The 17,577-nt window shown below is 49.3% G+C and overlaps 1 protein-coding gene across 1 annotated transcript in view; it reads left to right on the top strand.

Moving 5' to 3' along the window:
• The first annotated feature begins 6,772 nt into the window (after positions 1 to 6,772).
• Positions 6,773 to 17,577, top strand: part of kcnn3 (potassium intermediate/small conductance calcium-activated channel, subfamily N, member 3) — a 49,848-nt gene continuing 39,043 nt past the window's right edge. Inside the window, exons 1-2 of the mRNA XM_030371378.1 lie at positions 6,773 to 7,416; positions 8,028 to 9,171. Coding sequence (XP_030227238.1) covers positions 8,065 to 9,171 — 1,107 coding nt within the window. The 5' untranslated portion in view covers positions 6,773 to 7,416; positions 8,028 to 8,064. The remainder of the gene's footprint in view (positions 7,417 to 8,027; positions 9,172 to 17,577) is intronic.

Raw genomic sequence — 17,577 nt, 5'->3', positions numbered from 1 at the left:
TGGGACAAGGAAGGATTATTGCTGCATTTTTAATTGCCTCCGGATGTTTTGCTTTGTGTGTTTGTTCGTGTGCGGGGCGAGAGGATGTGTTAGAGAATGTGAACCGGAATGTGTGCAAAAAAAGAGCGTGTGGGCCAACCTCAAACATCTCTTGACTTGTCAGTTGGATCCATTCTGTCAATCAGTCACTCTGATCCAATCGGGCATCTTTAGAAGGGAGGTGGGTGGGACTAATGGTCCAGGGAAAAGAGGAAAGTGTGATGGAGAGAATGCAGGAGGAGTCAAACAAAGGGAAATTGGGACTGCGAGGGGAAGTACCGTGAAATATTAGTTCAGACCAAAGAGCTTAAAGCCAATCGAAGCTTTTCGATTGAAATAAATGAGCAAAGGGAGGGGGAGCTCGGGCAGAGGCGGACCGGGTGGAGGCTGTGTGTCAGGGAAATATACCCGCGTTTACCACCAAGAGACTCATAGACGTAAATTTTAAAAAAAGCACGTTTATAATAGTCTTCAGCAAAGATGGAGTTGATAACAAGATTGAACTATCCGTGGGAAAATAGAAAGTACAGCTGGGTTGGAATTCTGGTGGGGCCACTTAGCTGAACGCTCAAAGATAAGAGTCATTCCTATAGCCCACAACTACATACTCCCCTCCCTTATCTCACCTCCCGCCCTGAGGCCCAACGACCCTCAGATTCCTACTGCAGACTAGGTCACTGTGCCAGCCATGAAGTGACACTGCACGCCCCAATGACCTGATGTGAATGGCTATGCATGTGGCTACACACATGACTATTTATGTTGCAAAGTGTGGATTTATTCAAAACTCGTTTTATCAGCGAAAAATGCATTTGATCATCATACATTTTTCCTAATTAGCAAATGGGGATCGTAGACGAAAACAATCGACCCCTTCACGCAGATGCAAGATCCAAAACCAACTAATCAAGGTTGTTTCTGCCTTTGACGATGTAGTGCGTGTGTCAAATTGTAGGCTCTGCTCTGTGATTGGTCGCTAGCTGCTTCACCCCAGACTGTACCTCGACTTCCATGTGTGGATGTGTATTTAGCAGGTCTATATAATGTGATCCAGATGCCTCGGATAACTGCCTTCCGAGTTGCAAGTGGGGACATCTCCCAGCTTTGTTGCGGCATTTCACGGAGGCACGCCCCCTTTTGGCCGGGCCCCCTCGGAATTCTGAGGGCATGGCCGCCTACAAAGCAGCTCGGAGGTTCGGAAGCTCACATGTCTCAAGGCTCGATTCCACCGGAGGCGTACGCACCGCGGTCACCGCTGCTGATCGCTTCCACTCTAATCAATTGCCGCTTTTCCACTGCATGGTACCAGCTCGACTCGACTCAGCTCGCATTTTTGGCGTTTCCACCGCGAAAACATGGTAGGCTATCTGGTACCTGAAGTGGCTGCTTTTTTTAGTACCGCCTCGCTCTAGGTTCCAAGCGAGCTGAGCCGATGCTAAAAGGTGACGTCGGCAGACGGCCGGCCACTGATTGGCCAGAGAGTGTGACGAAGTCACGAGAGCGACATGGCAACCATGCTGGTAACAGCCATAGCAGCGGCGCAGCCAACATATTCCACTTCTTCAACTTCTTCAACATGCCAGCTAATAATACGAACACGAATACCATCGCATCGATGTCCTCCATTGTTGTTATGTGGGTTCTGTCCATGTGTGGGTTGCGTGGGTGTTGTTTGCGTCGCGTACAAAAATACGTCACGGCCCTTTCGCACAGCCGACCCCGCCCACGTCCAGGAGGCACTATTTGCGGTGGAAAACGACCCGTGCTGCTACCGTGTCGAGTCGTGTCGAGTCGTGTCGAGTCGCGAGTCGAGTCGAGCTACATGTGCGGTGGAAAAGCGGCAAATGAGACCATTTCCACCAGGCGCGCCGCGGAACGTTTCAGCAGCGTCCCAGGAGCGGCCTGCTGCGCCGCGGCGCTATCTTTCCGTCGCACTTCTATTTTTGCCGCGAGCCGCTGCTAAACCGCCTCAATTTCAACAGAGCAGATCGAGTAGGGCAGGAAGTGAAAAAGTAAAAGCCATAGAGCATCCGCTCAATTTTCAAAATAAAACACAATACTCAGCTCATGTAACTTCACATCAACATTATTACGTCATGACCGGTGGCACCAGGTCAGCAGTCAATCAATCAAAGGGTCTCAGAGGGTCGGCAACATGGACGACGAGAGACTCATTGTCGAAGTTCAGCAACATGAAGTCATTTATGTACCAAATCATCCTTTTTATAAGGAAAATGTCAGAAAGGACAAAGCGTGGCATTTAATTGCAATAGTTTTGGGACTGGAAGGTGAGTGCATTAGGTTTAGGATTATCGCGTGATCTCGTGATCTCGCGTGAATACGGCTGGCTCGCAAGGCAGCGCTACGCTGCCGCTACGCGCCCGGTAGGAATGGACGCAGGGCAGAGGAAGCAGCCGTTCCGCGGCGCGTACGCGTCCGGTGGAATCCCGGTGTTAACGTAAACCTTCCCTTCTTCCAACAATACGTACAAGGAAAACAGCACACCCAACAAACCCAATGTCATAGTCAGTGACGGTGGCGGCAACGATACAAACACATGCTAACATTAAACAACACACAACTACACACAACCCCGAACCCATTAACCCCACTTAACTTTACATCAAAGCAAGTTGACAAAAGCCCCTTTTGTCAACTGACAACCCCAATTCCCAGGATCCCCTGCACGACCCCGGAGGAGTCGCGATAATATGGTGTGTTCCAGATTTCCCGACTTCCGAGTCGTAAGTCGGGAAATCTCCCAACTTTCTTGCGGCATTTTTCTGAGGCACATCCCCTTTTTGTCTTCATCTCTCAGAATTCTGAGAGTTGTCCGAGAGCAGTGATGACGCTCTCAACAAAATTGGCTGTGCCCTTAATTTTTCTTTATTTTCTTTGTATTTGTACCACGTTGGTATTTGTCGATTTTAAATGCTCTTCCCCATTGATTACATTGCTACTTTATTCCAGTCACCAATTTGTGCATTGCACGGTCTTGCTGTGAGTGCAATACAATGTAAAGTTGTGTTGTTTGTTTTGAGCCAGTTTGCTAAAGAGGTTAATGGAGCTGAGCATTTTTCAACTACAAGCCAATTTCATGACACAATCACAAAGACAAACGGGAATGCTCTAAGTGCTCGGAGACCGGAAATGACGTCACCTGCAACTCGGAAGGCTGGTGTCAGAGGCATCTGGATCAAACAATAACTGTATCTGCTCTATAGGCGCGTTCTATAGAGCAGTTCTACCAACGGGGCATTTAATTTCAACGTCAACATAAGTTGAGCCTCTTTTTTTTCACATGTGAATTGAGATTCAAGTGGCCCAAAATATTCCCGTTGGCCAAGTCCGACCTCAATGATTCTCACTGATGGCGACAACCTGATTGAAATCAATACGACAAGAATGCATGGAATAAAGAGCGCTTGTTGTAGTCCAACTCCGGAAAGCAGTAGTTCCACGCTAGAGTCGTTAGAGGTCAGCTCTACCCGCCGTCGCGCTATGACGTTGGTTAGGAAGATTTACAACTTACGACTTGCACGTACCGGCGTGTCATACAAATGGATTACACCATAAATCTTTTTACGGTTGCGGCATTTTTTGTTGAGTGCATCATCACTGTCTGAACTCGGGACTCTCTCAGAATTCCGAGAGGCCCCGACCAAAAGGGGGCATGCTTCAGTGAAATGCCGCAACAAAGTTGGGAGATTTACCCACTTGAAACTTGGAAGGCTGATGTCCGAGGCATCTGGAACACACCTGTTATCAAAATCTGGCCCCAGTTGCCGAACAGAAGTAGAATCATAAGAGCGTCATGAGGTGTCGTTCACGAGAACTTTCCGGCGTCGTGAAAATGTTTTCCCCATATTACCCAGCTATTTGTTAGCTGGGTAATATGGCACGCTATTTTTACGTGCCATAAAATGCTCATTGTAGAGCAGATAAAGTCTGCTGGGCTGCTTCCTCATTTGTAATTACTCATTATTCTTTTTTATTTTTTTTATAAACCCGTCTCTTCACTGCTGTGAAGTTGGAGCAACATCCGTTTCTGAGGTGACATCATGAATACATTTACCTTTTTATAACAGATCGGTCTGACATTGGTCCAACAACCATGACAATATAGCTTTAAGTTGTTGAGTATGTGGGTATGATTGTGTGTGTGTGTGGGTGTATGATTGAATGTGTGTGTATGATTGTGTTTGTTTTTATGATTGCGTGTGTGTGTGTGTGTGTGTGTGTGTGTGTGTGTGTGTGTGTGTGTGTGTGTGTGTGTGTGTGTGTGTGTGTGTGTGTGTGTGTGTGTGTGTGTGTGTGTTTTCCTTTCATTAAACTTGTTTTGCAAGTTTGGTTGGTTCCGCCCTGCTGGCTCGGCCCTTAAATAGGGCAGCTGATGCAGCCACCTTTAGCTGCCGGCCCACCTGGCCAATCCCCTTCCTCCTATTTCTCCCCGCCCTCCTCTCCTTCCCCTCATGCCCAACCTCTTCTCCCTCTATCTGATTAGTCCCCCATACCGGCTGGTACCAAGTGCTGCTGTGGAAATCCATCTGCGTGCAGCGTTGGGTTCTTTGTTGGGGGGGGGGGGGGGGGGGGACCACACGGGTCCAGGGAGGCTAATGCAATCGCTGCCATTAGGATATGATGGAGCTTGTGTAGGGCAACACTTAGGGAGTTTCTGATGGAGTGAGGGTTCAGCCAAGTGGTGTATTAAAGGGGGGGGGGGGGGGGGAAGGTCTGCAGCTGTCTCATGCTCTTACTCATCACTTCTGCCGCTCCGGCGTGTAGCATGACGCAGCCCGTAGATGTGTTATGTTAGGAGGAGGAGGAGGAGGAGGAGGAGGAGGAGGAGGAGGAGAGGGGGATCGAACGCTCTCTCTGCTGCCGTACCGACGGCTCACAGAGCATGATTAGGATTAGGGTGATGGGTCTGAGTGGAGGCTGCTTGTGCCCCCCGCTCAGTGGTCAGCCGCAAGGAGTCCTCCAGAAGTCTTGTTAGGAAGACAATAGAGCAGAACCACACATTGTTCCTTCTGACGCTAGAAGGTCAGACGTTGATATAATCTCATAACCTGTGTCATAGCGGAAAATTACAGGTGGGCCAGTTTACAGAGTTGAGCTGAGGGCAGACCTAACAGGGAACACACATCGAATTGTACTGACCGAAGACAACACTTAGGATGTGGATGAAGGACTGTGTGTTTTGAATGCCATTCTGTTCCTGATCAAATCCTCTCTCTCTCTCTCTCTCTCTCTCTCTCTCTCTCTCTCTCTCTCTCTCTCTCTCTCTCTCTCTCTCTCTCTCTCTCTCGCTCTCCCCCCTCCATCTTCAATCTATGAATCGGTCTAAGAAGTTTCATAGAATTCGTATCATTTCCTGTCACTCAAACATTTATGTGCCATTGCACTAAAAAGGAAGGAGTGGGAGAGAATTCAGAGAGAAAGAGAGAGAGAGATGGAGAAAATGAGATAAGATGGAAGGGTTCATCTGTATACTCTGGGGTTGGCATAGCAACTGCCTTCCCAGTCATTATTCTTCTATCTATTATATTATTCACTTGTTCACATCTTTTCCACAGTCTACATCTGTGCTATGTGTTGGGTGTGGGACGCACAGTTCCTCCCTGTGTAGACAGACTCATCATGCTATATTTATATTTGTATTGTTTTTTCTCTCCTCTCTAGAGGGATTTAGTGTTGTATTGCTATTTATTTAATCTCATGCGCTTTTAAACGTGGCAGAGACTATTTCGGCAAAAAGTGTCCCTCCACTTTTGTGCACTTTTTGTGCAGTCTAATTCTGCTCGCTCTCTCTCTCTCTCTCTCTCTCTCTCTCTCTCTCTCTCTCTCTCTCTCTCTCTCTCTCTCTCTCTCTCTCTCTCTCTCACACGCTACTTTTGCTCTAAATTGTTCTCAATATAATAAATTATGTTAATTGGAACCCAGTTCCTCTCTGTGAAATCTCTGACAAATAAAGCATTATTGACTAAACTCTCACCTAATTGCATGTAGGCCTTTCGCCAGATACAGTGCACTGAAAAAACATGACGTGCACAGCATTAAATTTGAATGAAGTCTGCCAGTCGAATTTAGGTGGGGCTATTGAAAGTGATTGATACTGATATTGCATTAGGTTATTTAATAATTTGGGATTTGAAAGTATGCTGCTTGGGAAATTATTAGGCTATGGGGCCTACTCAATGGTAAACATAACCACACCGCATCTCCACTGATGCCAGGCTGCATCTTTACACTATACGACTACTGAGGATTGCAATGGACGGATGGAGGCGCATGACAGCAGACTTGATATCCCTCATGGCTCACTGGGCTCATCGGGTTTATGGTCTAATCTGTGTGGCCTTTTCTTATACCTCATAAAATGTTAATTTAAATAAAAGTAACTAAATAAAAGCCAAACATGTTGCCCCAAATCGACAATGCTGTGGTTGTTTTTGTTGTAATACTCTATTAAAAAAGATAGCCTCACCGTTATATATCCATAGGGTTTATTATGGGCTGCGTGGTGTATCATGTGCTGCTATCACAGCAGACCTATTGAACAAAGCATGGCAGCCACGAATGCACCTTCACTGTACTTATGGCATATTGTTACATTGTGAATTCATTCAGCGGTAGCCAATCACCGAACAGTGTGCCCGAGTGAAATAAAAACAATTCAATGCTTACCAGGTGTACAGGATTCATCTCTCCATCGCTACCACCTGTTTAGTCGCTCATCATCGTGTCCGTCTGCTCCGTCCAATGAGAAGCCCCGGGAGGCGGAGAGAGGAGAGAAGTTGCAGGAGAGTGAGGAGCGGCTCCAGGAGACAGAGATTGATCCTACATTTAGTGGACTGAATGAGTCGGAGGAGTTGAGATCTTTTTATCGCGCGTTGATATTCTAACGACAATATCTCACTTGACTTGATCAGGTTTGTCTTTTTTTTTTGTCGCCGTTTGTGGTTTGCGGTCTCGGTGAATATTTTATTATGGATTCACAGGTTGGTTCACGGTTTTGACAGTAGATTTATCGACAAACATGTTGGAAGGTTTTTCTTGTTTATTATTTTTTTCTTTGGTCCTTCGCACGATCGAAATGGGTGCCGTCCATAAACCGCTGACTCCGACGTGTATATAGGTACGTTTTTATATTCATACAAATCTTACAAACAGAAGACGACAAAACCGTGGAAGCAGCGAAACGTCTAAAGAAAATTATTTTTTGCAACGGTGGGAACTGACTGGTGGCTGTACTAGCTCTATGATGACAGCAAGCGAGGCTACAGCTGGAATGGCCGTGACAACATGAAAAAGAAAAAGTGTCCAAGTCTATTTTCATCCAGCCAGTGATCCAAGCCCAAGGAATAGGGAGCGGAGGTAAGGGGAGAGGAGACACTGATTGGAGGGGGGTTAGGAGGAGGAGGAGGGGGTGGGTTGGGGGTTGATTCGGGGTTCAGGGCCCATAAAGGTATCCTCCAGAATGTAAGTTATTTCTTTCTGAGATTAATTAAACATTAAATATGCTATCATTATGATAAATCCACACATGAGACATTAGCCATGGGCAATAACGGTTCACCCATTGGTGTTTATATGTAGCAGGGCAATTGTTGTCAGCTGTGTTGTTTCAGCGCTAAAATAATGTTGAACTACTTCACAGACATGACATCATTATGATGGGGGGCATGACTTATGGGAATATAAATAGGGTTGGGAGGGGTGGATCTTATAGTGGATTGTATAATACCATAATTGAATAATTTCCCGTTGAGTAACTTTGCCCTTTCTACCCCTTTGACACCAACATGTTCAACCTGATGTGTGTGTGTCGGTCCACACTGGGCCCGTCAATATGACCGGAGGCCATGGTCTGTTTGTGTCCTCCTTCCCCTCCATGTGGGGCGTGTTGTATGCACCTGCTCCTATTATGTCCTGCTGTGTGTGGCTGTACCCAGCTCCTGTGTTCTCTGTGTTTGCATGGGCTGCAGCCGACAGGTGCGAGCGGCCTGCCATACCTGTGCCGCCATGGAGCCGCCGCTCAGCCTGGCACTGCTGGGGGGCAGCGAGGACGAGGACCCCCGCTTCCCCCTGCCCCTGGGCAGCAGATCCCACCCCTCCATGACGGGCGCCTTCCCCGGGGCCAAACACTCAAACCACATGGGCGGGACCAGCCTGGACCGCCTCAACGGCAGCACGCCGTCCCCCTCGGCCTCCGGCGCCGCCCCCAGCCTGCCTGGCGCCCCACTGCCCAAGCTGCCGCTCTCCTCCTCCGGGGCCCAGCCTCTCCCGCCGCCCCCCATCCCCAACGCCCTGCATCCCACCAGCACCCCGCTGTCCTCCTGCCTGGGCTCCCAGCACAGCCTCAGCGGGGAGAACTCCCCGGTGTACAACGCCCTCTTCTACTCCTCCCACTCGCCCTCCATGGAGCGGGAGAGGGACCGGGGCTGTAAACACCGGCAGGCCAGCCCTCTGGTGCACCGCAGGGACAGCAACCCCTTCACCGAGATCGCCATGAGCTCCTGTAAGTATACGGGCGGGGTCATGAAGCCACTTAGCCGGCTGAGCGCCTCCCGCCGGAACCTGATCGAGTCTGACAGCAGCAGCGAGACCAAGGAGGGTGGGGTCTCCTCTGTGGCCGGGGGGGCGGCGGCCGGCGCCGGTGGCGTTGGCGTTGGGCGGGAGCGGGACGCCCCGACGGCCTCCCTCCTGTCCCAGTCCTCCACCAACCTGCCCCCCATCCAGAGCCCACCCGAGATCGTCATCTCGTCTAAGGAGGACTCTCCGTACGCAAGGCGCTACGACATCAGCGACTCCACGTCCAACCAGATGTCCATCTACCACCAGAACCACGCGCTGGTGGAGAGCCGGCGGACGCTGGGCGGCTCGGGGGCCGTGGGCTCCATGAGCGGGGTCAGCAGGCAGGGAGGCGTGGGGGGCGTGGGCACTGGGCCCCGGGGCAGCATGTCCAAAGCCTCCAAGCGGAAGAACCAAAACATTGGCTACAAACTGGGCCATCGCAGGGCGCTGTTCGAGAAGAGGAAACGGCTGAGCGACTACGCGCTCATCTTTGGAATGTTTGGCATCGTCGTCATGGTGATCGAGACTGAGCTGTCCTGGGGCGTGTACAACAAGGTGAGTAGACGGTACCCCATGTATGTGTTCCCACCGCGACTCCACACGGTAACGTCTGCGGTATACACACGGCCAGCCGCTTGGTCCGGTTATGAGATGTGTCTGGGAAACAGGGGGGGAGATTCACTCATAAAGACAGCAGATTCTAACTAACGTCGGTGTGAGACAGCGACACAGAGGCCGGGGGCCTCATGATTTGGAGGTGCTTTGTGAGGCTTTGGCAGGCCCTGGCTGCAGGTGATGTAATGGCGGGAAAACATGGGGGGCACATTATTGGTGAGGGGCCAGGATCTCATTTGTCTGTGTAATGGGGAGTGTAATAGGATGTTTAGGCTCTGGGTTTAATGTGTGTTTATTTGTGTGTGTGCGTGTGTGCGTGTGTGCGTGTGTGTGTGTGTGTGTGTGTGTGTGTGTGTGTGTGTGTGTGTGTGTGCGTGTGTGCGTGTGTGCGTGTGTGCGTGTGTGCGTGTGTGTGTGTGTGTGTGTGTGTGAGAGACTACGTGTGTATGTTGCACTTCTGGACTCTTTTCCGTGTCTGGCAGCAGTGACTCCTCCAGCAGCCCTAGCCTTCATTGGGCAGTAAGGTGGAAACATTACTTTCACTCATCGCATCTGTCATGCCCGCATCGCTGATCACTTAGGGGAATGACAGCTTAGACACTCCAGTGTGTACAGGTAGCCTATTAGCAGACTGGCTGTCTGTTTACAGGCCTCTGGAAACGGCAGAGCATTTCCCTGATATTGGAAGACAAATCTTTCCTTTCCTGTATCTTCTGCTGTGGTGCATGTCTGTCTCCTCCTCTTCCCAACACCGCTAACTCCTCTATCCCTCTGCCCACCGGTGTGTTCGCAGTCAGGGGTTTTACTTTAGGACACAGATTTACTTAAATACGTCCTCCATCTTCCTCCCTCCTCTAGACTCAGTCCTTCTCAGTTTATTCATCTCGTTTCTGTTCAGTTCACACGTCACTGACCCTCTTCCCCTAAGGAGACGCTCATCACTTTTTATGTTCTCTGTCTCTTTTGGTCCCTTTGCTCCCTCCCTCCCGCCCTCCCTCCCTCCCTCCCTCCCTCCCTCCCTCCCTCCCTCTCTCCCACCGCCTCTCCCCTCTCTCCCCATCAGCCTCCCTCCCTCCCTCCCACCGCCTCTCCCCTCTCTCCCTATCAGCTTCCCTCCATCCCTCCCCAACGCCCTCACTGCCTCTCCCTTCTCTCCCCATCAGCCTCCCTCCCTCCCACTGCCTCTCCCCTCTCTCCCCATCAGCCTCCCTCCCAGCTCCTCCAGTGGGCGTTAGGACCAAAGAAGCAGAGAGGAATGAAAGGCGGCAAAAAAATCTGTAAAGAGAGAGAAATCAAGCGGAGAGGTGATAATGAAAAGCCTGATTTAGGTTCCTAACCTAGGACTGATGTGCTCGTCCTTCCCCTATTAATCAGACTACACGTTCTGTTGATTACATGCGTTGTGCATGGGGCTATAGGGCCGTGATTAGTGCATGTACTATTGATTTACTAGCCTCCCACAGGGTAGCGCTTCAGGGAGAAAACGTTAGGGTTGATGTTGGAGTGTGTGCTTCAAGTCAGGGATGGAAAATAGTTATGTTTACACGTTTGACTTGGAGGACAGGATGGAAGATCATGTAAACAAATGTTATTCTTAATATCCTTCTATCTATTGTACAGCCTATTGAAATAGGCAGATCCCTTCCATTGCACTTCTCAGTTGTTTACAGTACACTTAAGTGTAATTTAGGCACTGTCCATTATGTACTGCGGTTGTTTGTTTTTTGAGAAGAGATTGAAAGTGCTTCTCACCATATGCAGCTTGGGTTTAAGGTAGGCAGCAGTCCTAATGGAGTCTGCTGCAGAAGAGCACAGTGCAAGATAACCAAAGTGGTCGTCGCGTCTACACATCTAAAAAGCCCGGTCGAACCTCCACACAGGGCTCTTTCCCTTTATTCCCTGGGCGTATTATGGGAGAGACAATTGCTGTTGAATGGGACCAATGTTGGATTTCCCAGCGTGGCGTGAGGGAGATGCCAGGCGGCCGCGGAGGTCAGGGAGATGAATGGCGTGGATGTAGAGGATGAGACGGAGGAGTGGAGAGAGATTGATGAGCGGGAGGAGGACCCTGCAGGGCTCTGAACCTAAGATGAACCAGAGGGGAACCATTAAAGGTTCTTCTTCTATTGATTATTGACTGTAACCTTATCGCGAGTTCAGCGGTCCTGCTGTATTGTTGCGCAACCTTTGGGAAGAGGCCGAAAACCAGAAGCCGCAAGGGGTGGAGTCACGCCTTGTACAATGCACAAGTACAATGCTGATATAGTGCACACAAACACTGGCTCATCCCAAGTGCTATGTCGTACGTCACGTTCTGACGGTGGGACTTTGTAGCGGCAGTGGGCTAAACCTAATATGGAAGCTAAACTGGCTTTTTAACATCTTTATATTGGAGCTGGAATCTCTTCATATTCCTCTTTTACATTTTGTGTAAAGCCTCTGACAGCCTCTGATCAGCTTGCTTCCCAGACTGCCAGCCACTGCCAAGGACCAGCTAATGAGTTTATATTGTGTGTTGAGTTTTACAATTTATTCCATTACGATTCCATTAGTTGTTTATTGCAATGAAATTGGAAAGAGAGGAGGCATAACGACATGAAATATGTTGATTCCTCCGCAGATTTTAAACACTTTGGTTTTATTATTACATATAGTAATAGTCACATGGCCCTATTTGAAATCCTTCTGTGTATTTGTGAATATTTATAGACTCCTTGAGATCTGCAAGTTAGCTTCAGGATACTTGGAAAGTAGATAATATTGGAAAGAATCTCAGAATTCCTCATTAAAGTATATTTTGATATACCATTAAAGGTCCTATGGCATGCCACTTTATGGATGCTTATATATAGGTGTTAGTGGGCCCTTAATACAGTATTTGAAGACGTTCAAGAAATTCAGCCTTGGTGCAGAATTACAGCTTCTACGAGCCAGTCCCACAATGAGCTTTCCACACACGTTTATGGAAGTATATCTGTACCATCGGATTTTGAAAATAAAAAGCCATTGAATTCTAAGCATTGAAATAACGTGTCTGGATTTTTTGCCTCTGAATTTAACTCGTAAAATTGTCAATAAATCATTTTCAGCTTTATTTTTTAATGTTAAAAACTTAAAAATCTAATATTCCACATTAAAAAATTCAACTTAAATATTTTCAACATCCCCAAATTCAACATGCCAAATTCAGCTGCAAAATTAAATTCATGAAAATTTAGTGTTAACATCCGGGGACCCAAGGAATAGCAATCGATCCTAGATGCTTGATCACGGTCAAGCAAGGAGAGCGAGCAGGTGTTACACAGAATTCTGCGAGCCACCGAAAAGTGTGACCCCAGGGGGCGCCTGAATCCGATAACACGCCCTCTATGTTGGAGGCAGAGCTCGAGGTTGATGGTGTTTCGTCGTCAATTTCCCTGGTGGAGGTCACTGAGGTAGTCAAACATCTCCGCAGTGGCAAAGCCCCAGGGATTGATGAGATCCAGCCAGAAATGCTAAAGGCTCTGGGTGTTGAGGGGCTGTCATGGTTGACACGCCTATTCAACATCGCGTGGGAGTCGGGTACAGTGCCAAAGGAGTGGCAAACCGGGGTGGTGGTTCCCCTGTTCAAAAAGGGGGTCTACATGTGTTTTGTGGATCTGGAGAAGGCGTATGACCGGGTCCCCCGGGAGAAACTGTGGGAGGTGCTGCGGGAGTATGGGGTAAGGGGGTCTATCCTCAGGGCCATCCAATCTTTGTACTCCCAAAGCATGAGCTGTGTTCGTGTTCTCGGCAGCCAGTCAGTTTCGTTCTCAGTGGGTGCTGGTCTCCGCCAGGGCTGCGCCTTGTCACCAATCCTGTTTGTGATATACATGGACAGGATATCGAGGCGTAGTCGTGGTGGGGAGGGGTTGCAGTTCGGTGGTCTGAGGATCTCGTCACTGCTTTTTGCAGATGATGTGGTCCTCATTGGATCATCGGCCTGTGACCTTCAGCACTCACTGGATCGGCTGGCGGCTGAGTGTGAAGCGGCTGGGATGAGGATCAGCACCGCTAAATCTGAGGCCATGACTCTTAGCAGGAAACCGGTGGATTGCTTACTCCGGGTAGGAAATGAGTCCTTAGCCCAAGTGAAGGAGTTCAAGTACCTCGGGGTCTTGTTCGCGAGTGAGGGTACTATGGAGCGTGAGATTGGCCGGAGAATCGGAGCAGCGGGGGCGGTATTGCGTTCGCTTTACCGCACCATTGTAACGAAAAGAGAGCTGAGCCGCAAGGCAAAGCTCTCGATCTACCGGTCGATCTTCGTTCCTATCCTCACCTATGGTCATGAGGGCTGGGTGATGACCGAAAGGACGAGATCGCGGGTACAAGCGGCCGAGATGAGTTTTCTCAGAAGGGTGGCTGGCGTCTCCCTTAGGGATAGGGTGAGAAGCTCAGCCATCCGTAGGAACTCGGATTAGAGCCGCTGCTCCTTTACTTAGAAAGGAGTCAGCTGAGGTGGTTCGGGCATCTGGTAAGGATGCCCACTGGGCGCCTTCCTTGGGAGGTGTTTCAGGCACGTCCAGTGGGGAGGAGACCTCGGGGAAGACCCAGGACTAGGTGGAGAGATTGTATCTCAACACTGGCCTGGGAACGCCTCGGGATCCCCCCGTCAGAGCTGGTCAATGTGGCCCGGGAAAGGGAAGTCTGGGGCCCCCTGCTTGAGCTGCTCCCCCCGCGACCCGACCCCGGATAAGCGGATGACGATGAGGATGATGATGATTAGCATTTTACCAACCGATACAATGGATAGGGCATTTAGTAAGATCCACCCCATAAAAAGTCAGTGTTTAATGACGTTGATTTACCTTTGCACATTTCCTATTATAGGCTACTGTGTAAAATGCTGTTTAGAATTAACGTTAAATTTAATTGATTACATTTTTGTATCAAGAAAGAAAGAACCAGCGAGTGACGCTCTTATCCCGCTCTCCTTGCTTGACCGCGATCTGTCCGGGGGGAGTCCTAGAGCTCTATATCTAAATAATATCATATTATACATAGACATCTCTATCATATAATATATTATCACAGCCAAAAGCTGTTTGAGCCTCCAGTCAATATTATGAATCTCATATGACTGTGTCGGGTTCTCCGACGTCTCTGGTTCTTCCACTTCCACATCAATTTGAAGTAGACTGAACCCCGACATGGAGGAGAAAGGGATTGTTGCCCGCCATTGTTGACCGTGATTGTCTTCCGCCGGAGCCCCGCTGCCCGCTGCCGAGGCACCACCGTCTCGGAAGCGGGCAGCCGGCAGCGCCGAGGCTGGGCAGTGGTGGGCAGCGGGGCTCCGGCGGGAGACAATCGCGGGCAACAATCCCTTCCTCCTCCATGTCGCGGTTCATGTACTTCAGGGAGTCAAAGCCAAAGTTCCTTTCTCCAAATTCCTACTCAACCATGGCTGAGATAACCCCCATTATGAGTCTCGTTGTGGAAATACCAGTGATGTCAGAGAACACGGCGTGTTATGCGCCATAACATCAACAGCAGAACGGTTATCCAAATAACAAAGAAGTGTAGAACAGTCGTAGCTCATTCTCTCATTTGCGGGCCAAATTCTCTGGGCGGGCAAAGCAGGGAAGGGGAGGTAACCTGGCCCCTTATGACGAGAAATGGGGCAAAATTCGAAATCGGAGTGTCTGAGCTTTTATTTCTCTAAAGCGGAGCATACCTAGTGCTTGTTCTACACCTAACGCCATTTCTAGCTACTGGGGGACCATAGGCAGGCTAGGGGAACTCATATTAATGTTACAAAACCTCATAAAGTGAAATTTTCACACACACTTTCATCAACAAAGTGTGTTTACACCATCCACGTAACATTGCAAACAATAAAAACTATTCACAGTTACACATGGGCTTTATCCTTTGAGTTCGTCATTGATCATGTTACCCAGGGACTTGCCTAACCGTAAACAGCTTTATAAGCTTATATTATTGATGCAATGAGATTGTTAAAGAAAGACCTAGATGAAACACATGTCTTTATCTCAGAATAAACTGCGGCCCTTTGAAGGTGACAGGCTACCTAGCAGGTGGCCTGTCACTCTCTGATCTATGTCTCACTTTTACAGCTCCTCAATGTGGCTGTTGAGGTCCCAGGTTCTCCCCTCTGTAGCCCGGGGTCGCATGCCTGCGATGGCACGTATCTATTCTGAGGGAAGGGCCAGCTGCTGTGAACGTAACCTGCCACTCTGTCCACGGAACTGTTGGAAGATTAGTGTGACATGCAACTAGTGGTCCTGTGTGTGTGTGTGTGTGTGTGTGTGTGTGTGTGTGTGTGTGTGTGTGTGTGTGTGTGTGTGTGTGTGTGTGTGTGTGTGTGTGTGTGTGTGTGTGTGTGTGTGTGTGTGTGTGTGTGTGCGCGCGTGTGTGTGTGTGTGTCTGTGTGTGTGTGTGTATGTGTGTGTGGGTGGGGGTGGGGGTGGTGGTGATGGTGTGAGAGAGAGAGAAAGAGAGAGAGAGAGATTGACAGCGAGGAGAGGTAGAGTGAGTAGGACATAAAGGCCCCAGCTGACGGGAGTGTGGGAACATGTATGCTCTCCTTCTTGGGTGTTAAGCAGGGTTGTTTACAGCATCGAGGAATCACAGCTTAACCGTGGTTATCTGTTCCATCTTCCTTCCTCCCTTTCTCCCCTCCATCCCTCTTTCCCCTTTCTTTTCCTCACTCCACATTATTCTTTGTCTCCTGCGTGCCCAACTCGACTGTTTGTGTTCCATCCCCAGTGACTCTTAAACAGGTCTTCCATTTCCCAGCAGGGCGGTCGTTCCCTTCACAGTGGGGGCTGAAAACATCTTCCTCATTCCCCTCTGCACTGATGACAAACACACACACACACACACATGCACCCACGCATGCACACACACACACACACACTCACACACACACACAAACATGCACACATGCACACTATCGCACGAACGCACACACACACACACACACACAAACAAACGCACGTACACACACACATGCCCACAAATGCACAGAAACACACACATATTATGCGCACACACACACACAGAAACTCACACACACATGCGCACACGCACACACAGACACATACAGTCCCCCACACACACAAACATGCAACCTACATGCACGAACGCGCAGGCACATCTTTTTCTACCCAGATGACATTTCTCTGCCGTTACTGGGGGACCTTTGCAGAGCTCTGCCTGCAAGGCTCCTTAAAGTCGCTGCAGGTTGGCATTCAGACAGAACATGAGGCCCATTAAGGAATTAAACCAACCAACTGCCATCCCATTGTCCAAACAAGCCATCAGCCATTTCTCTTACTCCTCCCACCCCTGATCTCTACATTTCTGCCGGCCACAAACCCCACAAACTTCCCACCCCCACAATTTTTCTCCCACCCCCTTCCTCTCTCCTGCTCGCCGTCCCCCGCTCCTCTCTTCCCTTCAGATCACTGCCGGGGAAAGTGATGACAGCTCCCATAGCTACTGCTACTTTAACAGCTAGAGTGGCTGCACTCCAGCTCTGAGTTGTACAGGGGCAGCCGATGTTTCCCTTTCTCTTTCTCACCTCCCTCTACTCTCTTGCCTCCTTTCTGTTTACACATGCATGTTTTGACATGTGTACATATGTGACGTTTAGTTAGTATGACAATAGTATGATGCATGGTATGCTATGGCTCCTTTTCAGTGCACAGAAAGTGAGGAGTGTGGCCTAATGTTGTTGTTTTGTGCTCTGTCATACGACCGTTTGTTGCTGGTGATGTTTATGTACTTACCCATGAGATGATGTGTTAACGTCACCCTTTGTCTGGGTCTATAGCGCCGTGATGGTGTGCGTCCATGTGAAACCAAGTGTGAGTGTTTCTCCGTCAGTAAGTTTTGCAGCCTTGGTGTGTGTGTGTGTGTGTGTGTGTGTGTGTGTGTGTGTGTGTGTGTGTGTGTGTGTGTGTGTGTGTGTGTGTGTGTGTGTGTGTGTGTGTGTGTGTGTGTGCGAATGTGCGCGGGTGCATGTGTGTGTTTGTGTGTGTGAGTGTGTGTGTGTGTGTGTGTGTGTGTGTGTGTGTGAGTCTGTGCATGTGTCTGTGTGGATGCGTGTATGTATGTGTGTTTGTGTGTGTGTGTGCATGCATGTGTCTGTGTGTGTGTGTTTATGTGTCTGTGTGGATGCGTGGATGTGTGTGAGTGTGTGTGTGTGTGTGTGTGTGTGTGTGTGTGTGTGTGTGTGTGTGTGTGTGTGTGTGTGTGTGTGTGTGTGTGTGTGTGTGTGTGTGCTGGTAAGGTGACATCCCTTCTGTCTGGGCTCTGTTTCCCTGGAGACTGATGCAAGAGAGTTTCACACTGACAGGGAAA

The sequence above is a fragment of the Gadus morhua genome, chromosome 11 (assembly GCF_902167405.1).
Source record: "Gadus morhua chromosome 11, gadMor3.0, whole genome shotgun sequence".
NCBI classification, from domain to species: domain Eukaryota; kingdom Metazoa; phylum Chordata; class Actinopteri; order Gadiformes; family Gadidae; genus Gadus; species Gadus morhua.
Note: the sequence above shows the minus strand (reverse complement) of the source record. Positions and strands in the feature narration are given on the sequence as shown.